At 42.2% G+C, this 27,192-nt stretch overlaps 3 protein-coding genes across 6 annotated transcripts; 2 read left to right on the forward strand and 1 right to left on the reverse strand.

The window, feature by feature from the left end:
* Window positions 1-311: 311 nt before the first annotated feature.
* On the forward strand, window positions 312-24,350 carry adam23b (ADAM metallopeptidase domain 23b). Of its 4 annotated transcripts, none has more exons than XM_088383173.1 (29): window positions 312-853; window positions 934-1,330; window positions 1,427-1,502; window positions 7,133-7,559; window positions 7,961-8,172; window positions 9,264-9,340; window positions 11,865-11,928; window positions 13,031-13,113; window positions 13,219-13,282; window positions 13,946-14,018; window positions 14,248-14,315; window positions 14,450-14,509; window positions 14,569-14,634; window positions 15,650-15,816; window positions 15,892-15,976; window positions 16,050-16,137; window positions 16,694-16,745; window positions 16,938-17,037; window positions 17,106-17,177; window positions 17,250-17,336; window positions 17,416-17,496; window positions 18,894-18,944; window positions 19,017-19,080; window positions 19,166-19,271; window positions 19,764-19,883; window positions 19,943-20,111; window positions 20,178-20,289; window positions 22,110-22,296; window positions 22,897-24,350. In XM_088383173.1, the coding sequence occupies exons 4-28, from the start codon at window positions 7,484-7,486 to the stop codon at window positions 22,259-22,261; spliced, it is 2,349 nt and encodes a 782-aa protein (XP_088239299.1). In that variant the 5' UTR covers window positions 312-853; window positions 934-1,330; window positions 1,427-1,502; window positions 7,133-7,483; the 3' UTR covers window positions 22,262-22,296; window positions 22,897-24,350. The 4 variants fall into 4 exon arrangements, with proteins under 4 accessions (XP_088239299.1, XP_088239301.1, XP_088239300.1 ...); XM_088383175.1 differs by lacking the exon at window positions 22,110-22,296 and adding an exon at window positions 20,735-20,825 and having other exon boundaries at window positions 315-853; XM_088383174.1 differs by lacking the exon at window positions 22,110-22,296 and adding an exon at window positions 21,487-21,577 and having other exon boundaries at window positions 320-853.
* On the reverse strand, window positions 2,471-5,841 carry cmklr2 (chemerin chemokine-like receptor 2). The gene is made up of 3 exons (XM_088383179.1): window positions 5,605-5,841; window positions 4,750-4,852; window positions 2,471-4,684 (listed from the first exon to the last, which is right to left on the reverse strand). The coding sequence occupies exon 3, from the start codon at window positions 4,680-4,682 to the stop codon at window positions 3,597-3,599; it is 1,086 nt and encodes a 361-aa protein (XP_088239305.1). The 5' UTR covers window positions 4,683-4,684; window positions 4,750-4,852; window positions 5,605-5,841; the 3' UTR covers window positions 2,471-3,596.
* A 1,082-nt stretch (window positions 24,351-25,432) lies between the features above and the next one.
* Window positions 25,433-26,740, forward strand: LOC148394459 (protein FAM237A-like). The gene is made up of 2 exons (XM_088383180.1): window positions 25,433-25,884; window positions 26,597-26,740. Exons 1-2 carry the CDS (start codon window positions 25,479-25,481, stop codon window positions 26,698-26,700), a joined length of 510 nt encoding a protein of 169 aa, XP_088239306.1. The 5' UTR covers window positions 25,433-25,478; the 3' UTR covers window positions 26,701-26,740.
* Window positions 26,741-27,192: the final 452 nt, after the last annotated feature.

The following is a 27,192-nucleotide window of genomic DNA, read 5'->3' on the forward strand; positions in this document are numbered from 1 at the left end:
CGTTGACATGTTCTGCATTTGGCGCACGTATAAGGCGAGAGGTCCGATCGGGGCTTGTTTGAGTGACACAGCCACGTAGATGAGGCTATTTCATCTCGGTGTGAGTGTCTAATGTGCCCTGCTGCACTGCCACACTCTCACCCGCTATTCACTGATGATGGACCACGTGTCACAGGTACCAAAACAAACTCCTTTGCTCAACATCTTTTCTTTAAAAAAAAAAAAAGCCTATACTGAAATTAGTTTCTTGAAAAGCTACTGAAAATTAGTTTTAATGCATACAGTGTAAATGTTATTGGGTGTAGTAAAAATGTAAACAGTGTTATTTACATGAGAAAATGTATTTGTCTTTATTTTTCGGCACACCAGGGGAAAAAAAATGTTGCATTTTTGCTCACAAGAAAATCTTGCTTCTTATATGTAACAAGAATTACACTGCTTACAGCAGGGGTCACCAATCTTTAGGAATCCGAGCAACTTCCAAAAGTGATAGGCAGTGTTTGGTATTATCTGTCTTCATCCCGTGGTGGGGGGCTAAAATATTAAATCAAGAATTAAGTTTTACATTAAAAATACATTTTACACATCTAATTAAAAATTGAGAAAAATGTTGACATTTTGATTGAGAATTGGCTGCCACTGCAAAGTACAACCATAATAATTTTTTTTTAAATTACTTCCACTCTGACTTTACTTTTGTCTTGCCTGCACCTGCAAGAGAAGATAAAAACACAATCTTAAGAGTGATGCCTCCAGTTTGATGATAACATTTACTAAAGATTTTCAGAAATGTTCCATGGGGCCTGATGCAATCTCTTTCGAGACTTCTGCTGATTCACAAAGATAGTTGGAGGTGTGTGTAGTCCAGGCTTGCTTTCTTTCCTTTGCCTCCTGTAGTTGATAATTATCACGTCTACAGCTTCTCTGTTTCAGATATTGACTAGAGGAGTCGAATAACGGATTCGTCCCAATTGGGAGCAAAAAGCCAGCTTCTTCAATTGCAATAATTCCATGCAGTTAGAATGCAGATCAGTTCTGCAAAAGGTAAATAATGGGGGTAGCTACTTTTTCATTTGGTGGTCTTACCTTCAGTGCAGCAACTGGGTGACCTTCAATCCCTTGCAAGTGTAAAACCAAAGCTATTTAGGGCATGCCTGGTTAAATGATCACCCGCTGTTTCACCATTAATTGCATACTGTGCCAGCAACCGGAGTCAGCACATCTTCCCTAGGTTGTAGGTGCCAGGTGCCTGGACTCATTTTTCACTAACGGCTGGGTAGGCCTTTGTCGCTTCAGGCTATCACAAACACATCGGCCAGGACCAGAGCAGGTAAGATTTTGTATTTATTCTCTCATAACATGCAACATTGACGAAGGAACATAAAAAAATGATTGTATGTGATCCACTCCTCATATCTTCTTATAGGTGTTGAAGGATATCACCTCTCACGTGTCGTATCCAGATCATCAGCGGAGACACAAGTAGCAACTCAGTGACAAAAGTAGGTAAATAAAAATGTTAGACTTCAGTAGAAACAGGAAACTGGTCTTCCATGTCCGAGAAGTAAACACATACAGCATCAAGTACATCATTAACATTCCCAGACAATGTCGACATGAACATCTTCCAACTCCTGTAATCTCACTGGTAATGGTGTGAAACCAAAAAAAAAAAAAAAAAAAAAAGCTCTAATAAGTCATTTAAGGTTCTTGTCTGTCCAACACATTCCAATGCTATAGTAATGCAATGACAATATTAATTGTGATATTAGCAGCTTCACAGCATGTTTGTGTTAAGAAGCCAATAGTGTTCATTACGACTTACATGGCATCAAATGAGATGGCTGGCACGCATTCAATCCTTTTGTGAAAGAAAAAAAAGTGACAAGGGCTTCATAATATTCGCCATCTAAAATGGGTCACTCAGTAGAGCACAAAGACGTGCATTGTCACAAATAAACTCAATTAGTGAGTTACTGTTACTCTTGTTTGTTTTAGATGAGCCGCCTTTGATTTAAAAAAAAAAAAAAAGTCACGACAGGCAACTGCGGTGGAAAGCGGCTATGTGTGTTATCATTATTATCTTAACATTACCACTTGCATAACGTACATCAAAATTATTAGAATCTTATAGCCATCTTCAACTAGATGCTAACAGATTTATCATTGCTTGCGCTGTGTTACTTTATCATTAAAATCTTTATTGGGTTCGATGGCCCTCAAATACATGCGCACGATCGTTCTTGCCCCACCTCATTTTAGTCGGCAAGTGACTGCTTACTGCACACCACTCGTCTTGTCACTGCTTAATCAGAATTCATAGTCTTCGGAGTTTTAAATGTTCCATTTGATTTCCATAAATGGGCTACTGCAAACTCGGTCTGAATGAATATATTATTCAATGAGGTCGTAGTATATATTTTACGTCGCTATAACTGATTGTTACATACTGCATTTATTACACTGAGACTCAACAAAAAAAACTCAGTTTAATGGTTGTTTTCATAGAAAAGGTTCAATAATTTTTTCTAAATGGAAATTTGTGGAATTTCTGGAGCTATTACAAAGTAGGAGAGAATGTTTTGAATCGCTTGACAAGTTAGGATGGTTTGGAATATTGAAAAAGGTGAATTGAAAAATAACAGAAATGACACATTCAGCAAATATTATTACAGTGACTGGATGTTGTTTAGATATTTGCTATGTCAATTTTGTATGTCAGAGTTCAGCAAAGAGGGGAAACAAAAACAGGAAATGACTGAATTTGAAAGCACCGAAGTCTGCAGGGGAAAAAAACAAAATCAAAATGCACATCTGGACCAAAGTCATACTTGTCTCTAAATAGCAGGCGCGGGAGAAGTCCTTGTCATTTTGTACACAAAAGTTCAAAGCTGTAATGACATAACCCAGACACTGCTGAACAAACAATGTTGAAAAAATAAACTCAAAGAAAATACAGTAGAGCGCATTTATTAAAAGCTATTTAGTTGGAATATATTAGGTAAAATATATTTATATCACATTTCTACAAATAATGTACTCCAGCAGAAAATATACGTACATTTATACAAAACACTTTGAGTTCTACTGTCTTTATCTTCTCAATTAAACAAAAGGAAAATCTGTAAAATGCATTAAAAACATCCAACAGAGCTGAGAAGAGAAATTTGCAATATGTTTATGTTAAAGACAGATTTGTAATTTTACATGAGTAAAGTCTTAAAATATAACCACTTTTGTCAAATCTTTTCCACCGTGTATCCATCTGTATGTTTATTCTAGGCTTCACAATTTAAAAGTAAATGAAAAGATACAGAGTATTGTAGTGTGTTAAGTTTTTTCATTCAATGCAACTGTTGACTGAAGACATACACTATTATGAAAAGTCTACACACCCCTGTTCAGATGTCAGGTTCTTAAATTCTCCTCTCCAAAAGATTTTTTTTTTCTCATTCATTTGTGTGGTTCATTATTCCAGTCACATAAATGGTTGAAAAACTTTTAAGATCAATTATTCTCATTCTTTTCTAATATCACAACCCCCTGGCATTTGAACAAGGGTGTGTAAACTTTTAATAACATCAGCCTATGTACAATCACAAAGTTGATGAGGCCACAGGCTCCTCCGGTGCACTGGCCACCACTTGAGGGGCCCCTGGCAAAGATTCCATCTCAGTGGCCGACACAGACTGGCTTAGTTCCCTTAGCGAGCTTTTAGTTATGTCCAGGCATGCACGCTTCAGGATGTTGCGAACTTTTTTACCCAGAAGCACATAGAGCACTGGGTTAATGCAACTATGGAAGAATCCTAAACTGGTGGCCAGAGGAAATCCCATTTTCAGCACGTTATGTAAATAGAGTGAGGAATGTATGGAGAGCTCCATCACACTGAAGATATGGAACGGGGCCCAGCATATAAAGAAAGCCAGGATCATGGCCGAGACTGTTTTGGTGAAGCTTGACAGGCGAACGGCTCCCTGGGATCGATTCACGCGGATCGTCAGAAGGATACCGGTCACACACATCGCGGAGAACGGCAAGAGGAATCCAACAGTGGTACGGACAGAGACCATTAGAATGTGTCTCGCAGCCGCCGACAGTCCATCCTGTGCATGGAAGTTGTTGAAGCACACCACTTTGTCGTGTAAGCGCGTTGTGTCCCGAAAGATGAGCGCGGGGCAGCTCACGGCGGCGGCCGTGATCCAAATGCAGCCGCTGATGAACCAGGCCCGAGCGGGCGTTCGGCACCTCTGAGACCAATTGTGATGAACCAGCGAGACGTATCTGTCCACGCTGAGCACCGTGAGGAACAGGATGCCAGCGTACATGTTCATGACGGACACAAAAGAATTAATCTTGCACATGGCCACGCCGAAATCCCAGTGGAAGTCACGGAGGATGTAGTCGATGTAGAGAGGGAGGAAGAGCACGAAGACAAAGTCGGCCAAGGCCAGATTGAGCAGCCAGACACTGTTGACGGTTCTTTTGCTCTTGCATCCCGTCACCCAAATGACAGTTCCGTTTCCAATCAGGCCCAGGACAAAGGAAATAATGTAAATGACCACCGAGATAATATGCATGGCTTCTTTCTGCCTGTGGTCCACTTTAAGTTCTTCCATGTCACCATATTCCATGTAGTAGTCATAGCTGTAGTTTCCGTAGTCCTCTACAGAGTCGTCCATCGCTGCCGGGGGGAAACCCCATTGTCAAAATCATGCCAAGAATCATCTATAATTCTGAAGAACCTACCTGTTGAGTTCTCTCCTCGCAACTGGCGCTTCCCCAAAGTGATCCAGGGGTCACGGCAACCCGCTCATTCGGTTCCTGTGTTGAAGTGAGTTCTGGGTGTGCCCTGGATAAACATAATGTGAACATCCATTCGGGTCAACATTGTGGCAAGTGACACGGTTGACAGAAGAGGCTGGAGGAACCACAAGTGGATGAATCATTCTGGTCTTCCACGGTCGAGGAACTTTTGGGGGAGGGCAGACAATAATAGTTGTGCAAGTTACTTTTTCACTGTAGTCATCAGTAAGCGGCTATCACCATGAAATGTTGAAACCTTGTTCATTTGAACATTTGTGATATGACTAAGGTCACGTATACAGTGTAGCCGAGTTAAAAAAAAATCAGCAACTTTTTCTATTAATGTCAGATTTACTTTGAGGGGCAGAGTTTTATTTTTCTTTCTCATAGTATGAAAAATACTATTAATATTATTAAACTTGTAATACATTTGAATATACTCTATATGGAAAACCAATGTTGATTTGGAAATGTTTAAAGTAAAAATTCAGAGGACAAGCAAAACATTTCATCAAATAACATCTGTCTTTTATAGACAGATTTTTTTGCACCGAATCAGGCTCACATGTTTAAAATCTGTGACTGGTAAACAGTGAAATTTTGAGGAACTATCTATAAATGATTGCGTCATCAAAACGGAGAGTGAATATTTGACATGTGCACATTTAAATGACATTTAAATTCCCACATTGTATAACCTCATATTGCTTACCATTGGCAATCATTAAAGACAGTTTATTGTAAAAAATACATAAAAACACCGTACAGTACATTTAAAACATTTAGAGAAGATCTCACCGAGCACAGAAGGACATGAACGATTTAACATCCAAGAAGCGTCAGTCTCCGGATGAAAAACTGGCCGTCCTTGCCTTCCACTTTGGCGAAGCGTCCCCTTCCAAGCGCCCGTGTGCACTCTTTCCGCGAGTCCATCCAAACTAAACTTTGTCGGAGGCTTTCCTTTTTGCGCGGAGATGTGTGGAGTGGGCGCGCCCCGCCTGACGCGTCACACACGTACCACGGATGGGAGCAAAGTTGTTATTGGTCGCCCGCGCGGATAAGAATGTGTTCATTCATCAGCGCTTTGGCTGCTTCTCAGAGGCGCGACCTTCTCTCAATAAACACAGAGGAACCGAATGTTACAGTTTTTAATGGCACTGCTAAATGTTAGGTGTGCGCCAAGTCCTCCTTCACCTTCTGGTTTCTCTGATTTGGTTCCTTGAAATTCTTGGAAGCCTTTAAAATAAAACGACAACATGCGCTTACAGTATTTCATTTTTTTATAATGCATTCCTCAATGCATGTATAATAGATCCACTGTGCAAATCCAGCAAGGGTTTGGAGCAATCAGCAAAATAACCACCTCGGCTACTATGATTTATTTTTTGTCGCACAAACACCAACTCTCCCGGAATTTTAACATTATTGATTTACTATATGTTTGCCTTGCATATTATTCCAAATCTGCCCAAAATTATTCAGCCTACTTACTTTGTAGTAGGGCAGTATAAGACATGCAACTAAGCCATGTCTGCCATCTAGGGGTGAATGGTGATATTACACTCAAGTTAGGTTCAATTGAATAATTTGCTCTCGAGGCAGGGGCAGTGCCCCACTAGATTCAGTAGCAGGCGCTATTTCCCTCCATCCATTTTCCTAGCATGTCTTCATTAGGTCTGTGGGTGAGTTGGAGTTTATCCTCGCAGGAAAAAAAAAGATAATATGAATCTTCAATTTAATACAGAGCTAAGATTGATTTGCTAAATGGACGTGTATACTTTACAGTTATCGCTCACCTGCAGTGTAAATGCAGCCAAGTGTCAAATTAAGCGCTGTTGCTGTTGTTGTACCCTGGGGACATCATGTCGAGTCTGTATTTGCATAATGGAATTGCGATTATGCTACTGTATGACATATATATGTTTTATGTCTTTGTGTTTTTGACCGGGGCTAATAATTAGCTCACAACACCTACCGACCAACGCCTCAGGCCACGCCCCTAAAAAACACCTCCGATATGTGCAGGATATCTTACAATAACGCTATAAAAAATGATTTGTTACATCGTGTTTATTGCTTGCTTGTTTTTTTTGTGTGTTTAGAGTGCTATGTTTTTTAATAATAATAAAAAAAAAACGTAGCATGGTGTTTTTGATAATACATGGCGATTGCGATCGGTTACAATAATGTTTTTTCCCCACGTGTTTTGCCTTCCTAATCGCATCAAGGGAGACTGAGTGTCTCTCTCTTTTATTTCCAGATCACCCATTTGTCCTTCATTGAATTATCCTGTGACACCACTTCCTGTCTCTGGGTTGTCTTTAAGTGTGCCCCTGCAGGACTTGCTCGTGCACATCGAGGAGGAGTCTGCCGATGGACTTTCAGTAGCTGCACGGCCGCCGCCTTCTCCGCGCTCCCCTCGTCCTACGCGCTCCTTTCCTCCCCCTCCCTTCCTTTGCTTTCTTCCTCCCATCATCATCATCACCATCATCTGCAGCAGCAGGAGCAGCAGCAGCAGCAGCAGTCCAGTGCCTCCCGGACCTATGAAGAAAGCGCCCCCTCTCATCCTCCCCATCAGTCTGATCATCGGCACCACCCTGCCAGCCACGATGGGTTGCAAGCGCCACGCTACCTTGTTGTCTTGATATCGAGATATTTCAATCATCAAATATGAATCATGCGTTTGATATTTCTGGACACTTTGCTCGTCAGCATCCTCACGCTTTGGCTTCACGCATCACCAGCGGCATCCGGTACGTAGTGTTGTATTTTTATTTGCGTCCCGTGCGATTACTTGATCTGTATTTTAGCGGCTCACGGCTAATTAAGAAGGGACGCCGTGTCGATGTGCTGCGTGCTGGCGTCGGGCAGACTCAAACATGCCAGTTTTGTTCTAAATCGCTACTGCATGTGAATTAAAAATATATGCACTCATTTTAAGGAGGGGTTCTCATTTCAACCGAGCTGAATTGGTGAGTGGGCACTTTTGGAAACATACGAATAATAATTTCCTGCAAAAGTCATCTCACCTGGAATTTTGGCTACTACTGGAAAAAAAAGTAGTGCAATGACACCCTGACCCTTTTGACAGTGTGCTCATGGCTCGATGTTGACAGCTGGCTCAGGTGTGTGTGTGCGCGTGATTCCCTCGCAGCTTCTCACAGTGCAGAGGACAAGGTTGAGAGGGACGCAGTGCCGGTGAAGCAACAGGCGACTGCAGCACCCGTTTCGAAAAACACAGGCCACCATGCAACCGAGCAGGTGATCGCCTACCCATCTCGCCTCATCTACTACCTAAACGAGGACTCTGAGAGTGCCTATCATGACCTGGACACGCGGGCCAGGAGCCAAGCCGCAGAGGGTCAGGTAGGCAAATACAGCGCCGAGTCAGATTGTATTTTGTCACCATCAGCAGATCATCTCACCGCATGCTGCTTGCTTATCAGCCCATCTCACAAGCTTGCAATCCTGTTTCCAAGCACATAAATAGCAGCCTGAAAGTCATGCTGTGTGGTGCTGAAGAAAGCTGCATCCAAGCAGAACCACCATCTGTCATTTGTTCACCACATCTGTTAGCGTTGTCCGGTGGGAACGCGATAGCTAACTTATCAACTGTTTATTTCTTCACCGTCATAAACAGGACTGCAGTTCGGTTCTCTTCGTCATGGCATAAGGATTTGGTGCACGCTGTCGTGATATTTATTTATGCGCCACAACTTTGATCTGCTCCGTGCTGGTCTAAATTCTAATCTATACTGCCTGTCACCAAATTGTCACGTCCACCACGAAAATCAAGGTGCACCATTTTTTATGCCAAACACCCAGTTTGAAAATTAATGCGATTCCTTTTTTTTTTTTTTTTTTTTTTTTTTTTTAACCTTTTTAAGTACTTGGTGATTTTTTTTTTTTTAATTGCTAAAATTTTCACAGTTATTAACAGTGTCAGATTTCGAAGACATTTATTATCACCTTCCAATGACATTAAACCAAAGTACAGTCATGTGACCTGCTGGTCAAACACAACATTAAACATTTATTATTGGTAAAGGCAATGTTTTGAAAAACACGTTGACAATCGTGGTCATAAACGCGTGTAATATAAGTCAACCACTGTAATATTAATGCGTTTGAACAATAAAACACCATTTCAACGGTCTTTTAATTTTAATGATGATGAACAAATGATGAGGGCGTAATAAAGGTTGCGTCGCGGATGCGCCTTGCATATTTTTTATATTTACATAATTTACTTTAACTTTTCCACTAAAGTTAACTAACGTTAACATAAAGTCACAGTGACACACAAGAAAATCAGCTAGCTGCTTCGCTAACATTAGCTGCATTGCGAGATTTTTGATCGTTTTAACTTTTTGGTTTTTGGCAAATTTAAAAAACAGCTTTGATGTGTACTACTTCTGAAATTTCTAAATAATCGTTTTTTTTTCCTCCTCCAACAGGCGATCCACCTTGCTCAGGTCAGCTTCCAACTCGATGCTTTCGGCACCCGATTTGTTCTGGATCTAACCTTGAACAAGTAAGTCATTTTTGCCACCGCAATAGACTTAAGTCATTCCACACAACATTTAGCTTGCACAGCCCCTGCTGACACACAAACAAAAACCTCCATGCCAGTAAAAGCGTAACAAAATCATGGCCGCTGTGGTTGTTAGTCATAACGTTTCAGACTGCGGTTCGCCCTTTGGTGCGAGCATCCTCCCATAACAGCATCAGCTCCTGAGGTTGGCTGGTTAGTAGCTGCGCCACTGTGGCGAAATAGCCGAGCTACTGAGCTGACCCGACGTAAGAATGTCATTTTGCAAAGATCAGCTCTTTAATAAGCTTTTAATTGGTTTTAGTCCATATGAGCATGGAGTCAGACATTCTGCAGATCACTGTCCCGTTTGGAGACACGAGGCTCCGGACACTCAATGATATTGATTCGGATCCTTCACTGAGTAGCCCGCTCTACGTATGTGAGCGCTTAATGTGCATGTGTACAAAGGATTTGGAAATGCTAATTGAATCCTTTGGCTCCTAATGTGATTTAAAGCCCAGCTATGTCATCAAATATGGTAATATCATACAGACTTCACGGTTGAGTGGTGTCAAATATCAAAAGCTGGCATGCACTACGGCGGCGGCTTGATTTGTAACCCTTTCCAAATCGCAGAGGAAGTGGCGGTTTGTTTTAACGCCGGCAAATAATTGTCATCCCACGAGGCAGGCGGAGTGTGCTTCTCTGCAGCTGTGCCAATAATGGAGAGATTGCAGACATGTTGCATTGTTGTTGACAACAGGGATGGAGGCTTTGCAGAAACGCTTTTAAATGTATTTTCGGAATTCACTTTTTTCCAAAATTATAGACGTGACAGATTGTCGAGCGAGACGTGTGATATCAGATATCTTGAAGAATGTCAAGACAACGTTCAGCTTGTAGATTGGAACAGTAAAAGTACAGTGTGACCTTCTTCTCCGAGCTGTAGGTTATCTTAGAGATGCTAACTTCAGCTTTTTGTGTGTGTGTGTGCAATGAGAGAAAGAGGAGTTGGAATTCTGCTTGGTGTTATAGATAATACAACAATAATTGCTTTTTAGCTACCTTATTTAGCTAACAGGAGAGGCAAAATATTAGAAACAATTCTGGACTTGCCTAGACATTGCTATTTTATTCATATTTGCGCTAATTACCCGTTTATTGTATGCTTAGACTTAAAGTGATTGATAATGTGTTGGTTTTATGACACATTGCATCCATGTCTGGCGACACGGTGGTTTAGTGGTTTGCACATCTGCCTCTCAGTTGAGGTTTTGGGTTCAAATTAAGGCTTTGGCTCTCCTGTGTGGCGTTTGCATGTTTTTCTTGTGCTTGCCTGGGGTTTCTTCACATATTCTCGCTTACTCAGCACTATAGAAATTGCATGTATGGATAGTATGTCTTTTGTTTTTTTCTTAGCTCTTTTTGAAATAGATCCTCTTTATCTATTCATCCACTGATGATAGTTTTTATAAAATCTGAATATTGATAAAACTCTGTCTACATTATGCTAGTGTACATAATGTTCCGGCTGGTGTCATGCGTCGTGTATGCGGGAGAATGGGACACGATGTTCAAACTAACTCTGAGGCATCGCAGATTATTCCCGTGTGTTGGAAGCATGATGATGAGGCGTGACAGCAGTGTCCGAGCTTCTTCTGAAATGCTACCAAACATGAGAAGAATCTCCCGCAGTGTGTGGGTCCTTTGCTGCATTGTGGCGCTCCCGCGCGTGCCTCGAAACATCCACAGACACTCCAAAGCACACTTTCAAGATGCTCACATTCCGGTGGCTCGTTTCCGCGAGCGCCTCAATGGCTGCCGGCCAAGCCTTGCGCACGCACGCCATTACTCCTTGGCATGGCCGACCGACTCTCCGCTGCATGCCTTGTGTGTCACGCTAAAAATAGCGCTTCACTTAGGAGACGCTGTCACGTCTTGGGCGTCCTCTCGTAATAGCGTTGCGCTTCCCCGCTGGTGTGCTCCTGAGCATCGCTCACAAATGTCACGCCGCCGGTAGTGTGTCACGGGAGAAAATCTGCTAGGTAATCCGTTTGTGCCACCTACACTAAGAGAAGCGGATGTGTTTTTTTTCATTAGTGAGGTGACTCAAGGGGGAAAAACACTTTTGTTGCAGAAATTGCACTCTCTCGGATGTCAGCATACAAACTGTGATGGTAATGGACACGGACGGCGGGATCTTAACGGGACGTTTTTTTTGTTCAGGGTGAAAATTACACCGCACAGTCATCCGCCATGTTCTTTTGTAGCATTTATTTTAAGTTTGTGACTATGTTGAGCAATTTGGTATTCTCCAATCATGACAAGGGAGTTAATGTTACACCCCAGCAAATTGTGAAGATGTTTTGGAGGATGTGGTGACTGACATACTTTGACTCAGTAGTTGTGGCTAACAGTGACTTGAATGAATGAATCACAAACTAATAAATGTCCACATGCCATCTGATGCATCATCACTTGCTGTCTTCCCCATCTAACTGAAGCCACTCTTTTGTCTTCGCAGTGACCTGCTCTCTTCAGATTATGTTGAGATCCATTACGAGGGGGATAAACCCGTCCTATCAAAGGTAATGGAAATGTTTAACCACTGTACTGCATCATTATGATGTGGCGTGTAACTAAGTGAGGTGAGCAAAAGTATTCAAAGCACATCCACGGATGATGCAGTGCAGTTCTGCACCAAATTCGGGTTGGGTCAAATGCAGAGAACTCAAGTCACAACTAACTTTAATAATGTTAATGTCATCTCCTTCAAAGCTAAATTGTAATGTTGTCGTACCAGCAGAATGTGTTAGCGCTCTTATGTTGGATCTTATTAGATTATGCAAGTTGTTCAAATGTTGTGGCCCAGTTGGTGCATACACTTCTTAGATAAGTGAGGAAGTTAAGCAGGTTGTAGAAGAAGGGGGCTGTTTGCAGCTGCTGATTCAGGCTGCATGGGCTGGAGCTGAATCAGCAGGCTTTGGTTCGACCCCCCCACCCCCTTCGCCCCCCCTCCCCCTGCCCCCTCCTACTGGAGCTCTGCTCACGTGACGAGGGAGGGGAAGCACTCTGCAGTGTCAGTGCAGTGTTAGATGGATGAAGTGAGGGAAAAAAGGAGTGAAAAGAGAGAGAGAGAGAGAGAGAGAGAGAGAGAGAGAGAGAGAGAGAGAGAGAGTGAGTCCTCCATTCACCCCATGTCTTGACGGCTGAGTCACAGATAGCACCAAGACCTACTTTGCAATGTTTTCACGATCGCTACTACAAGCAGAGCGACCGCACCGTACAGCAGCAATTTGCCAAACAAGCTGTTATGTCGTCAGAGGCTTTCAATTAAAAATATAAAAACAGAGAGAGCAAAATCAAATCAATAAAATCCGCACATGTATGTGACAACACTGGCAGATTGTTTAAATAAAAAAAAGAATAAATAAAAATAAAATAAAATAAAAATATATAAATATATAAATATATATAAAATAAATAAATAAATTTTATATATATATATATATATATATATATATAAAATAAAATAAACATAAATAATCAGCATCTGCAGTGTCTTGAAAATCTATATTAACTTGGGTCAATAAATCCGCACTGAAGTTCCAGATCTGAAAATGCACCACGCTATGGCGCTGAACTGCGTGTAGCGTAATACTGCATTAGCACCGTGTCTTTTTCCCTCAGGGCGGCGAGCACTGTTACTACCACGGGCAGGTGAGAGGCAACGATGACTCCCGCGTGGCCTTATCTACCTGCAACGGGCTGCAGTAAGTGAACCAAACAGTGTGCTGCTCGCGCAACATCCAGGGACATATTTCAGCTCCTTTTTCTAATATTGACTCACTATCGAGCTGCCTCTCTTCCCTTTTCAGTGGGATGTTTGACGACGGAGCCTATGTGTATCTAATTGAGCCACTGCAACAGACTCATTCGCTCGTAAGTCATCGGCTAAGTCTCGTGATATCATTTTATGTTAAATGAATGTTATGGACAAAAAGGTAAATAAACAACAAAGCTTGTGGTAGCCTTTTCCCACAATACTTGATTCACAATACTGCCCCTACACTTTATATTTAACGGTCGGAATCATGTTTGACTTTTTAATTTCATCAAAATATGTCTCGTCAGGCGTTAGATCAGATCAATAGCACTCTAATTTCTCATTTGGCTTAACGTGCCTTTGAGTGGTAAGGGCGTCAACCGGTAAATATTCGTGTGAGGATTTAAAAAAAAAAAAAAAAAAAAAAATGGATGTCAGCAATTATCGTAAACATGTTTGACAGTTTCCTGGCCCGGGGTCAGCGGCCTTCGCCTTTCTCTCTGTCGTCATTTGAGTCACAAACATGACATCTTAAATGCTTAAAGATTAAGATTAGAGAGACGGAAAGGGTGGAGAGGAGAAAGAATGGAGTCTTGAGGTTGAGCAACGGAAGGTGGAGCACAAGCCCAACTCCCTAAACTGAAGCCGAGCTTCCCGTGATAAAAAGAGAGGAAGTAGGAAGGAACAAAGATGGCGGTTAATTTACGACAACCTGTGGATGTGAGATTTTTAAATCATTCCGACACCTTCGCATCTGATTATGTTCTCACCCCCTTCAGGACGGAACTGGACGGCCTCACCAGCTCAGAAGAGCTGCCTCGTTTCAGTGGAAAAATGAGTCACAGCAACTGGGTGAAGATTTACAACACTTTTGAAAAACATCCTTGATTTAAGGGCCTCCACCCCATTCTGTCATGCATCAAACAACAATGGCCGCCAACTGGCCAAGAGGAAACCTCCAATATCCAAAGTAGAAAATACAAAAACATGGTTAAACGATGGACAGGTGTACCTAATGTAGTGGCCTCAAATACCTGCAGTATGTGTTGATGCACATTTTTTGTGTTGTTTACACCCGTAGCGGAGGAGGAGAGGCTCTTCTCGGAGCTGGATGACTTGTCCTGGCTGAAGCGGCGGAAAAAGCGAGCCGTGAGTGTCTGATCTCATCTCTCTGAAGAGACACCGCAAAGTTGCAGTCACCCGCTTGTAAATTGTTATGTAATGATGTCGTTTTTACCTGGGCGACCAAAAACTTAGATTACCTGCTTCTTTTTATTTTACAGATATCTGTATTTGAGGAGATGAAATACTTGGAGATCATGATTGTCAGTGACCACAGTATGGTAAGTACTTTTTATCAAAGTATAATTTCTCAAATTGTAATTCTTCCTCCTCCTTGCAGTACAAACACAAAACCAAGCAGCACACCAGGAATTTTGCCAAGTCTGTGGTGAATCTTGTGGATGCTGTGAGTAAGACCTTCCCTTTGACCAAAGTTGTTTTTCACTGCTTGTGTTTGTTGCTCCGTCAGTTGGACAAACACTTTAGCTCCAGACTGAGTCACTGAGTAACACCAAGGTGGCACCAAGTGAGATTTCCCCCTTTCATTCCCGCCATCAGCGTGATTTTGTTGAAAATTATTTTATTTCAAGCCCCTTTTTGTGTGTCTAAGGATTTTAGCATGTCAGCTGTTTGGCCTTCCGCTCTTGTTTATGTTCCCGCCGTGTGGTTTCGAGGCCGCTAATTGCGTCAAAATAACATAACAGTGTCAACAAAGACAAGCGTTTTTTGTGTTGTTGCACAGAAGCGGTTCTTAATTTTTTCTCTCGGGTGTTTTCAAGCGCCATTTTTATAGGTACCACACCGATGTGCTAAATACCCCAACAAGAGGATGGCAAAAAGCAGAGGGGTCAAATTTGAGATTCCGGTACCCACTTTACAGATCTTAGGCAATGGAAATTAAAATAAAAACACACTATGCGGATACAGCACTATCACTGCCAAATGCTTGTGATCAAAATATATATATATTTTTTCAACTACTGACATTATGACACATTCAATCCAAACAGTGATGACACTAAAATCTATAAATTATTTCAAAGGGCTTTTGTTGTGTAAGCATAACTTGAACCTACTCCAAAATTCATGTCCACAGCAAATGAAAATTCCATTATTCTTTCAGAATCTGTACGGCTCGTTAGTCGTAAATTATTCCTTTCATTTGCAGTTGACACTCTCAACTTTTTAAAGATGCACTGCCATCTGTTGGTTTAAATTGTGAACTGCTTTAAGAAGCAATTTTTTTCTCCACACTTTTTTTTCTCCAAGAAAATTACTTAGCATTTAACTTTGTTCAAGACTCATTTGTATAAGCCTCACGTGTGTTTTTTTTTTTTTTTATTCCACCTGAGCTGGAAGCCCATCTCAGCTGACATTTGAGGCAAGCTACATTGACATGCACTCTTTCCATTCAATGGCAGGTCTTCAAAGAGCAGCTGCAAACACGTGTGGTGCTGGTTGCTTTGGAGATCTGGACGGACAAAAATCCGATTCCGATCAGCGTGAAGCCACTGGAAATGCTGCGTGATTTTTCCAAGTACCGTCAGCAGAGCATCAAGCACCATGCAGACGCCGTACATCTCTTCTCGTAAGCTCCAAAAATCACATTTGACGCCCGTGTCATGGCACCCCTTGACTTTGTATTATTTTTTTGGTCTTCCAGAAATGTGACCTTTCACTATCGCAGAAGCAGCGCAGCCTACTTTGGAGGCATGTGTTCTGTGAACCGGGGGGTTGGCGTCCATGAGGTCAGATTCACTAATATCCCCTTCATGCCGATCATGGATGCTACGTGTGACCGACCCTCTGCTGCTCCAACAGTACGGCAACACCTGGTCCATGGCTGGCTCTTTATCTCAGAGCCTGGCTCAGAACCTGGGCATCCAATGGGACCCTGCATCAAAGAGAAGTAAGCATTTTAGTTGACGTTTCTAACAAAAGTAATCTATCATTGTTGACAAAAAGGCATTTTTAGTCATTGCAGATCTTATGGCACATTTTTTGTTTGTTTCCGTGTGACCTGCTGAGTTGCATAAGGCTAGAACTTGTCACGCCGTAAAAGTCATTTCCGAAAAGTGCAGGGGTCTGAATATATGACCGTAAGAGAGCCTGTAAATTGCATTTGATATGAGACGTTAAACCAGCCGCTGACCTACACTGTAGCTCAAAAATAGGACACAAATCAAATACATTGTGGATTCATACTTTAGCAAATTATGAAATTACTGGCCCCAGTAGAATGCAACACACAATAATAAACATATTATTAGTTGTTGTTTTTTTTTTAAAACATCAACTTTTTATTCTCTTTTAAACATAATACTTAGCTTATATGATGTTGATTTGCCCTATACGAATAATTCAAATTTAATCATTGCAAGTATATTTAAAAAGAATAAAACTAGAATGTCCTGAAATATTGCTTTCCTCTTTCTATGCCCTTTCCTGTCGTCTCTGATTTGCAGAGGAATGCGGTTGCACTGACTCGTGGACCGGCTGCATAATGGAGGACACTGGGTAATGTCCAGCATTAATCCTCTATTGGCTGTGGGTTGTAAACTAGCAGGAAGTTAGAAACGCTCCTTGGGAATGTCTGATCTTCTATATGAATGCACATAAGAAATGTGAACACACACACGCACATCAGTTGAGCAATTCCATGTTTTTTCCTGATGTATTTGACAGATGTGTCCTCCTTTCATTCCACAGTGTCCAACACCCTCGGAAATTCTCCAAATGCAGCATTTCCGACTACAAGGACTTCCTCCTTAAAGGCGGAGGCTCGTGTTTGTTTAATAGGCCCACAAAGGTTTGAAAAGATTCAAGGTTCAAAATCACTCGGAATATTTCATATCCACTAGATGTATATCTCCGCAGTTGTTCGAGGCCAACGAGTGCGGGAACGGATTTGTGGAAGTGGGCGAAGACTGCGACTGCGGCGCGAGAGCTGTGAGGTTCCCACGTGTGTTTGCAGTCCATGTGTGTGTGTTCGTGTAGCCGCAGTTCTGTTTTTATGTTCAGGAGTGCTACAAGGGATGCTGCAAAAAGTGCTCGCTGGCCAACGGGGCGCACTGCAGCGACGGCCCCTGCTGCAATACCACGTGCCTGGTAACAGCTGGATTGGATGCACGGTTTTGACATGAGGCTTTCCGATATGTTCATGCGCATATTTTTTCCACTTTGGCAGTTCTTCCCACGAGGTTACAGTTGCCGCTATGCTGTGAATGACTGCGACATTTCAGAAACTTGCTCCGGGGACTCTGGACAGGTGTTGTTGGAGAGCAATATTGCACTGCTCAATCTGTTGGGTCAATGCAGAGAGCATCTTTCACACTGCTTTTGAAAATAAGCTTCCTTGATTGGATGATTTATTTATTTTTTGCTTGGATTTGGGGAGCAGCGCCATTAATTGGATTGCAGCATTAAATGATTATTTATTATTATTATTTTTCAATTCCTTTACCAATTTTTTTTTTTTTTTTTTTAAATATTAAGTCAAGTCAAGTCAAGTTTATTTGTATAGCCCTAAATCACAAAGAGTCTCAAAGGGCTTCACATAGCCAAAAATTGACAATTATTCTCAAAGTATCCCCTGATCATAAGCTCCCAAAAGGGCAAGGAAAAACTCAAAAAAACCCTGCCAGGGGAAAATGAGAAACCTTGAGAAGGGACCACAGATGGAAGGATCCCCCTTTCAGGATCACCAGGTTGTAATTGATGCAGAGAGGGCACAAGTAATACGTAATATGAAAATCAATGAAAAAATGGATGTCGGAGGTGCCCTCGATTGTCCTGGCAGTGTCTTCAAGGAGGTTGAGCTGCAGTTTTAAATATTATTGTTTGTTAGTTTTCCTTTTAACAAAATAATTGTGTTGTCTACACAGGCACAGACCCAAAACCTTTTTCAGAATCTTATGATCGCTAACATTTTTTTATTGAGTCCCGATGAGTGGACCCGTTACGAAATCATACCAGTATTTGGCGGGCTACGGCTTTGGAACATTGAAAATCAGCGATGGGATAATGATGTCATGGCATAGTAGCGTCCAATCACATGTCTCTGATAAATGGGCTTTCTGTTTATATAGCACTTTACTCCCTTTCACCACTGAAGGCGCTGGGCAATGTCACCTCATTGACCCAGTGATTAATGGTCTATGTTGTAATGGAAGGGAAGTTAACAGCTCGTGCACGCGCTGCCATTTTCTCTGTGATGAAATGCAATTATGGCGCGAGGTTATGGAGAGACTTGAGGGTGAGGGACACTGGGATGTTGATAAAGTGCACTGGTAATGGAGTGATGTCATTCCCATGCTGCTCAGAGTCATTATAGTGCAAGGCATGGCCAGATTTGTTTTTTTAAAATGGGCAGATGAACTAGCTTGTTCGTTAATGAGGTATAAAATATCTAATAAAATATAAAAAATATATAATAATATATTTTTCTATAAAATTATTTTTTTAAATTATATAAAATGTATAAAATATTTAAAATTCAAATAATAATCGTCTGCGAGCTTAATGCTTTATCGTTACATAAATAAAGAGTGGCGTTAAACGCTACAGAAATAAGATTTCCATTTACAGTTTATTCTGTGAAGTGTTAACCCTTTTACATTTTGCCTTTGTTTTATTTATTTAGACTTGTGTTTTTCCTCTTTACAGTGCCCTCCCAACCTTCATAAACAAGATGGATACCTCTGCCAGGTGAACCAGGTAGGCATGAGAATAGCGATTATAAGCTCTTCTGGCACCTTGCACAGATGTTCCAAAATTTACTTTCTGCAGGGGCGGTGCTACAGTGGAGAGTGTAAGACCAGAGAGAACCAATGCAGATACATCTGGGGGCCAAGTAAGTAGAACGGGCTCCACGAAAGGAGCTTCAGCTGCAGTACGGTTGGCATAGCCCCGCCTACTCTGCTTGTCTGTTTCATCAGAGGCCGGGGGCTCGGAGAAATTCTGCTACGAGAAGTTAAACACCGAGGGCACGGAGAAAGGCAACTGCGGAAGGGACGGCGACAAATGGATCCAGTGCAGCAAACAGTGAGTGCCAAGAAGGAATATTTTCCACATATTGCATTAAATTTGCATCTCTGTAGCTTCCAGTTGAGAAGCAAAGCCTTTGAAATTCCTGCAAGTCCGGATTTTTCAGACAGACAGGAGCGGTGAAATTGTTCCTTTTTTTTTTGTTGAGCTGCACCTTGTCAGCACTTATTGAACTTTTACTCAACTGGGATTTATTTGACAGTTGCCCCCGGTTACAGTATTCGGCTGCAACTATGCAGTGGTCACAGTTTCTGTGACAGTTTTTTTCCTGCTGACCTCTTTGCAGAGTTTGTGGTTTTTCCACACTCTAGAGAGAGTGAGGCCATTCCAAGTTCCAAAAATAAACGCTTTTTATGTTTCCACCTTTGCTCAGCACTTGTATTGGATTTTCCAGGTGTACTACAGCGGTCAAAATGTCGGTCTCAAGATGATGTCATGGTTACAGAAAATTATTATTATCCTCTAATAATCTTCTATCTGCTTTCACAGCGATGTCTTCTGTGGTTATCTCTTGTGCGCCAACATCGGCCGCAACCCCCGCATTGGAACAATGAAAGGAGAAATCACCCCCACCTCTTTCAACCATCAAGGCAGGCTGATAGACTGCAGGTAAACTCGTCGTCCGGTCAAAAGGTGTCTGTCAAGCCTCACTTGCCGTTTCCCGGCAGCGGTGGGCACGTTCTTTTGGACGACGAGACCGATTTAGGCTACGTGGATGACGGGAGTCCTTGTGGGCCGTCAATGATGTGCCTTGACCACAAGTGTCTGTCCATCCAGTCGCTCAACATTAGCACTTGCCCTATCGGACCCAATGGACAAGTTTGCTCCGCCCATGGGGTAAGTGCACAAAAAAATGGGTGGACTGCCATTTTGTGTCATTGACTCTTCCGTCCATGTGTGTAGGTGTGCAACAACGAAGCCACATGTACTTGTGACACCACGTGGGCGGGGACAGACTGTAGTATGCCCGACCCACCTAAAATCCCCGAGACGACTCCAACTCAAGGACCCAAGGGTCAGTTGTCACCTCTTTCTTTTCAAAATATTGCATATTAGTAGAAGTTCTGCCTTATTTCCGTGTCATTGCTTTAGACAGGGATTCTCGATTTGGTACGTGGGCTCCCTCTAGTGGTACATGCAAGAACAACGGCCTGAGTACAGTTCAGTTGTATTTAGCGCAATAGTCCAATACATTTTCCTGTTTATAAAATAACTGTTTTTTTTTTTTTTAAATCATAAGGTATAGTTTTTTTTTTAAGTATGTCTAACCCCAAACTGTAAAATGTTTTGGTAGCTTACAACATATCATTGCAGAGGAGGACTTGGACGCAGCTGTTTTAAGGGTTGGGGGGTGTTTAGTTGGGGCTTGTGGGCATCACTTGATCCAGGACTCTTGACGCGGAGGCCTGCTGTTTGTCTTTTGCCAGGGTGGTAACCATGCTCCTTTTCCCTCCACACAGTGAGCGTGGCCACTAACAGGCTGATAGGGGCAGTAGCAGGGACCATTCTGGCCCTGGGGGTGATTTTTGGAGGCACAGGGTGGGGAATAGAGTAAGCATTTTTTTAAGCCTTTCACAGCTCTTCCTCTCATAGTGGTGCCTCAGTGTGCGGGCGGTTTCGTGAGCCGGCCTGAGCCCGTGTGTGCGTCCCGGTGGCTTTGTGTTTTCTTGTGTGTTTGGTGATGACCATATGATCATGTCTTATGATTGGTTGTTTTCAGTGTCGTGTGATTGATTGATGGACCGCCCCCTTCCCTCCCCCCCTCCTTTCCTTCCGCTTCCTGGTGTTCCCCATTACAAGCCCTCTTCTTCTTCATCTGCCTCCTCTTCTTTCTCTTCTTATTAGTCGTCATGTGGTTGCTCCTGTGATCCTCTCCTTTCTGGGGCATGTGGGGCATTTAGATGGGACAACTGTCCACAACCAGAAGAAGTATCCACTTAGTGACCTGACCTTTTCTGCGTGTTGACCCCGAAAACCAGTCTCTGCAGGCCACACAAAGCGACATCACCCATCAATCTGTTTAGTCAAACATTTGATGGGTGCTCAAGCTTCCCAAGCAAGGCCACTGTCGATCACACCATGTAAACACTAAAATGGGGGCCGGAGAGCATGCGTGACGTTGTACCCGTGTTTAGTTACATGTGTTTGCTACAGCGAGCCAGCATAGAAACTTATGTGTTTTTTTCCTCCCCCCCACCATAACCCTTTGCAGGTCCTAGTGCCACCAATCTAATAATAGGCTCCATCGCCGGAGCCATCCTTGTGGCCGCCATAGTGCTGGGGGGGACTGGATGGGGTTTTAAGTAAGCAAACACGCCGCATGCCTCTCCTGCTCGACCACCAGCATCCCCGCTGCTTTTTAGACGCCATGGTTTGAGCTCCTGCTGCAGAATATGCACGCGTGAGGCCAAGCAGCCTTTCCCGGAACGGCGAGCTTGGTTTTTATGAGAGCGCATAGGAGGATGTTCGAGGGGAAAACGAGCTCCGCACACCGCCGGTCTGTGGATCTGTAGCAGAACCTCAAACTGATTAGGCAGATCGGGCCGAGCTCGGTGCTTGATATGCATGCTGAGACGACAGTTTACAGGTGTATGATTATTTTGAGATTGTGTAGAGAATAGCAAGCCAGTGCGTTAGTGAGGAGATGTCTTTCGCTTTGGGCCTTTGACGGCTACGTCAGATTTTTAAACCGACAAATGGGTATGCAAAATTGTGTATTTCTAGCGGAGGTAAGAGAAAGGATAGTTGTGCATGTTCACTCGGGTTTGGAAAAAGGCAGGAAGGCAAACACTTAAAGCTTGACTGTCTGAGGGTGACGCTTCCATCCTCGAGCAGATAAAACCTGCTCCGCCAACACACCCCAGGCGTCACCCACCCCTCTTCCTTTGCGCCGGCCGCCATCGCTGCCTGCTTCACAGAGCCGGCGCGTTGCACTGCATGACACAGAGCACAGCCGGGCCGGGTCTCCTATTGGATCAGGTGCATGACACGACGAGCGCTAGGAGCCCCACAACAACCCACAGTACGGGGAGGTTTTGCATCACTCCTGTTGTCTTATTTGTTGGTGTGCCATTGTTGTGGTAGTCGCCGACACCGCCGCCGCTGCTGTTGTTGTCTTTCCCGCCCTCTGTAAATTATTTGGAGTTGATTGTATGTTAGCTTCCTTTCCGCGACCTGGAATAAGACATCGTCAGTTGCCGTCTGCATGCACGCTGTGGTTGACCGCAAAGAGACGACGGAGTTGGTTCGCATTCACAGACCTTCAAAGTTTCCGCTGCATTCGGCCGAGATATAATTTGCAAATTCGGCATAGTTAAATGAGATGAAAAAGGTTTGTGAACGTCAACACCTCGGTGCAGTCGAGCCGCAGTGGTCAGCATGGAGCAGCCATCTGTCTTGATTTTGTGTTTTGATTTGATTTCAGTCCTCTAGAGTACTTTAACATATGCAATTCCACATTCTCACTTTTTTTTAAATTGAGAATATGCATAGGAACACAAATTCAAAGTGGTCCACTAATGATCAAGACAGAAAAGTGAGGCTGCACTTCCCATGCTGCACCAGTCATATCACAGATGTGAATTTGTTGAACGCTAACTTGTGTTTCTTATCTCCTTGCAAGAAATGTGAAGAAGCGGCGGTACGACCCCAACGCCACAGCCATTTAACGTTGAAGGGCGCACGCCATTCGCAGACGGACTCCCCCAAGGCTTCCTTAGTTGGCTACCTGACACCCAGACTGCACTTATTCCTGCTGACTTTTTTGGCATTAGATTTACTTGAATAATAATTATATATATTAAAAAAAAAGATATAGTGGACATTTTAACAAATTCCATGGTAGTGACATTAAACGCGTGCAACCTTTTAGCCTTTTCCACACCACTCATCACTCGCAAGCCTGATCCGTAGAATGACAGAATTCCTCTGCCGCCGTCCGTTTTCAGTGCCAGTGCGCAGGTGCTCCGACACCTGGCATGATCTTCCGGCATGAAGAGCACCTTTCCACGGGCTCTGCATGGCTACGTAAGCTGTGAATATTCAGCAAAAACACATCCTTCCAAAGAGAAAGGAAAGCAATGCGGGAAGCCTCATTCAAACTATAACGACGTGACAGCGGACTGCATGTCAAAAAATTGTACATAATTTCAGCACATCAGCTTTGAAATGATTTTCCACTGATTTATTTTATTTATTTTTTTTAAACATTAGCATGTTTTATAGCAGGCTATTAAAACACTAATAATGACGATTTCGGGCCCAAAAAAATGTAACATCTGGAGCCTCGACGTGGGGCGTCTAAGAGAAGCATGCCAGAGATCAAATGCGACGCGCGGTCCCGTCGTAGTATTGACGTTGAAGAAAAAGCCAAAGAAGCAATCACCGTGAACATATGGATGTTGCACACGGAGCACTTTGCCCTCTGTCGTGTCCAGCCAGGGCTCACCCATCCACCCCCCCACCCCCCCACCACATCCGGCTTTTACTCTCATAGACTCTTAGTAGGATTCAAGTCTACAGGAAACGCTGCATGCAATCACTACTCTATAGTGGGCTTATAATAATTCTATAGGGGAGACCCCCAGGATCTGTTAAGAAAATATGCTACAAAAAAAAGATAAGGTGCATGTCAACAACAAAACATTTAACTTTTATTTACTATGCAAAGGAGAGATATTGCACAAAACAGGACAGACGTGGAATTTGAAAAAAAAAAAAAGGTTCCGCTATTCAAGTTCTATTTGGCCGCTCCCTCGTCTTATTTCATTTTGCTTCAAAAGAGCAAGAATAACAAAAAAAAGACCCGATTCATATTTACAAGGACGAATAAGCAAATGAGAGCACTTATGTATGTGTGTGTGTGTGCGTGTGTCTCATCTGATGTTTTTAATTCCATTCACACTAAATGGTGCCTGTACATACCGAGGGAGGCCTCGTGCAGGGTTCTTCTTGTTGTCCTCTTCAGATGGTGGTGGGTGTGTTGCCTCCATGTCTCGTCTGCTCTTCCACTGTCCTCTCTCACTGCATCATGTACTGTACACTTGGACTGGTCAATAAACTACTGACTCCTTTTAACTCTTTTTTTCTTTCTGTCTTTTGCGTTGACTCCTTCCTTGATCAGATTCCTATATGAATTTGAGTAGCAAAGTTGAATCCAAAATGGTTTTTTTTTTGTATTATTATTATTTTTGTGTTAGATGCAAGATTATGACATCTTGTTCTAACTGCAAAATTACTTTTACTTTTTTTTTTCTCAGTAGCTTTGTTATAACGGAACACTTTGGAGTGCGATTGTCTATTTTTTTAATGTATGATCATAATAATGGATGGCTGTACAATTCGCAGCAGGAACATTTAAAGTTGGCCGCTCACTGTGAAGATAATAACGGGCAACATCACACATGCGCCTGACATTTCGATAAAAGCACGGAAATGTGTCCCCGCTTTTCATCTTGACTCAGCCCTTGAATTTGAGTTTTATTACACCACAACATCGTCCTTGAGCCATCTACAGTGTAAGGGACTTTAAATAGTCATTTCTCCAAATGACGGTAAATATAATGTCTTACAATTAAAAAAAAAAATTGACTGACTAAGAATAATTTAATTTAGTAATAGTATATACTATATAATAATTTAACTTAGTAGTTTAGTGACCAGTGGCCTCCCTCCCATGTGTTACAATACTGTATGATTTTAAGAGTTTATTTTTAATTATTAATTTTTAATCTCCAAGTATTTACATTATTACATTGAATAAGCCTGTTGAGACTTTTGACAAAATATAAAGAAACAAAAGACAATAGCTTTTTATGAAGTCAAATATAACAAATATAGTCGTTGAGATCTGCAAGAAATAGAAACTTCTATTTGTATATTGTAAAAGAATTTTAAAAAACGTATAAAATGTCATTCTTACACATGTAAGCATGTACACTTTGTGTGTGTGTTTTTTCTCCTCACACTTGTTGACTGTGAGTATTGCAGCCTCCCAAGAGATAGTTTGGTCGCTCATTTTCCTCCTTGGTTGCATCCATTGCTCACTTCAACTTATATAGATTGAGCACCGTGCAGGGAACAACTAAATTGAGCAGTGCTGACTGAAGGACGAGGCGGTGACGTCACTAAACTTCACAATTTTTATGGTAAGTGATCAATTTGTGTTTGGATCAATTTAGGTGGTGTTATGCCCTCAAAGGCCAAATGGTGCCTTGCGGTGCTCACTGGCCTGATCTGCAGATGCCCCCGCTGGCACTGAATAAGCCAGTGGCCACAATGTTGGTCCTGAGCTGCATGTGCGCGGTGCCCCTGCACTGCCAGGTGGACCCCCGGCAGGTGGACCCCCTGACGGTGCCCCGCGCCGACCCGCAGTGCTGGGACTCGGCTTCGGCTCGACTCCTGGAGATGCGCTCGCCCAGGGTGGCCGACACGGTGCCTGGCTTCTGGGAACTCATGGAAGTGCTCCGGGCGTCGGACAATGCCAAGCACACGACCCTCTTCTGGGACCTGGCGAGGATCTTCTGGGAAATGTACTTGGACTGCGTCATGTCCAGGAGCCACGGCCTCGGACGAAGACACGTCACCAGGGTGCATTCCCTCACCACGGACAGTGAGTATCAGAACAATAACAAAAGTCACAAAAAAATAAATAAAAGTAAAGAATTCCTTTTATTTATTTTTAACAAACAAAAATCCTCAACTTATTTTATGTGATTGTTTTTTTTACTAAACAGACGCTCGTTGCATGTTGCTTTTGTCGACCTTTTGCAGTCCATATTTTAAGCTATTACAATGATAAATTTATTGTCAGTAAAATGGTACACATTACATCAATACGATTGTTTTATTACATAGTTAATTATAAGCTGTTTCATTGGCATTGTTGTTTTTCACCGAATTAAATGCTTGAATGTCCAATAGTTTGCCATGGTAACACTTTTCAAAGTAATACTACAAGTCAGTTGTTTAATGATTACCTCTCTGAAGGTATAATTATTATTAAACATTTTTATAATTGATCTCGATGTCTCCTATGAGACAATATAGACAATATAAGACAATAATTTCACACAACACCTTTCACCTTTACATTCGGTATGTACAAAAAACACAAAATATGTTTGCAAATTTTAACATATGTTAAAATACTATATGCAAACGTCTTGTATTTTTAGAGCATGTAAAACTCAAATTCAGTCTCATCTCCTGCATCTCTGCATCTCCGCTTTTTTTGTCACACGATCCCTTTTCTCAGCTTTAATGTTTGACTGCACTTACCTTTTTGTACCCGTGTGTGTGCGTGTGTGTGCGTGCATCTCCAGAGTCGTTCAAGTTCAACAGCTCCGGGGCAAACTGGAGGATGGGGCTCAGCGTCCGAGTGAGACACAAAGGTCACATCAAAACCATAAAGCGCAAAACTACTTGAAATATGCGCCAATAAAACACCATGACACTTACTGGATAAAGCATGTTGCTTATTTGCTATCTTTGCCTTTTTTTGTCTTGACATTGAGAATTAACATACATATAAGCATACATGCATACAAACACACATACAAACATGCATAGTATATACATGCTTGCATAGATGCAAACATAAATGATAAAACAAAAGGTTATGAGGAAGCCATATCAGAATCATACCCAAAAGTAGACTAATAATAATTTTGAAGATTATTTCATGTCAGAATCTATGTTCAAGTCCACAGCATCGTGTTTTAGAGACATTCAGAAGAAGAATATATATATATATATATATATATATATATATATATATATATATATATATATATATATATATATATATATATATATATATATATATATATATATATATATATATATAAGAATATATAAATTCGTATGAAGTCATGCTTCATTAAGTATGACTCAAGTGTCGTTACGTGGACGACGAAGT

The sequence above is a fragment of the Syngnathus floridae genome, chromosome 8, assembly GCF_059516105.1.
Source record: "Syngnathus floridae isolate MCC-2025c chromosome 8, RoL_Sflo_1.0, whole genome shotgun sequence".
Classification (NCBI taxonomy): domain Eukaryota; kingdom Metazoa; phylum Chordata; class Actinopteri; order Syngnathiformes; family Syngnathidae; genus Syngnathus; species Syngnathus floridae.

What these genes read in the sequence shown, in the direction of transcription:
- cmklr2 (XM_088383179.1), bottom strand. Translation starts at nt 4,682, where the DNA reads ATGGACGACTCTGTAGAGGACTACGGAAACTACAGCTATGACTACTAC.
- LOC148394459 (XM_088383180.1), top strand. Translation starts at nt 25,479, where the DNA reads ATGGTGCCTTGCGGTGCTCACTGGCCTGATCTGCAGATGCCCCCGCTG. An exon ending in GCATTCCCTCACCACGGACA is followed by an intron (nt 25,885 to 26,596) that starts GTGAGTATCAGA and finishes GTGCATCTCCAG; the next exon opens with AGTCGTTCAAGTTCAACAGC.
- adam23b (XM_088383173.1), top strand. Translation starts at nt 7,484, where the DNA reads ATGCGTTTGATATTTCTGGACACTTTGCTCGTCAGCATCCTCACGCTT. An exon ending in GCCAAGCCGCAGAGGGTCAG is followed by an intron (nt 8,173 to 9,263) that starts GTAGGCAAATAC and finishes CTCCTCCAACAG; the next exon opens with GCGATCCACCTTGCTCAGGT. An exon ending in GCGACTGCGGCGCGAGAGCT is followed by an intron (nt 17,178 to 17,249) that starts GTGAGGTTCCCA and finishes TTTTATGTTCAG; the next exon opens with GAGTGCTACAAGGGATGCTG.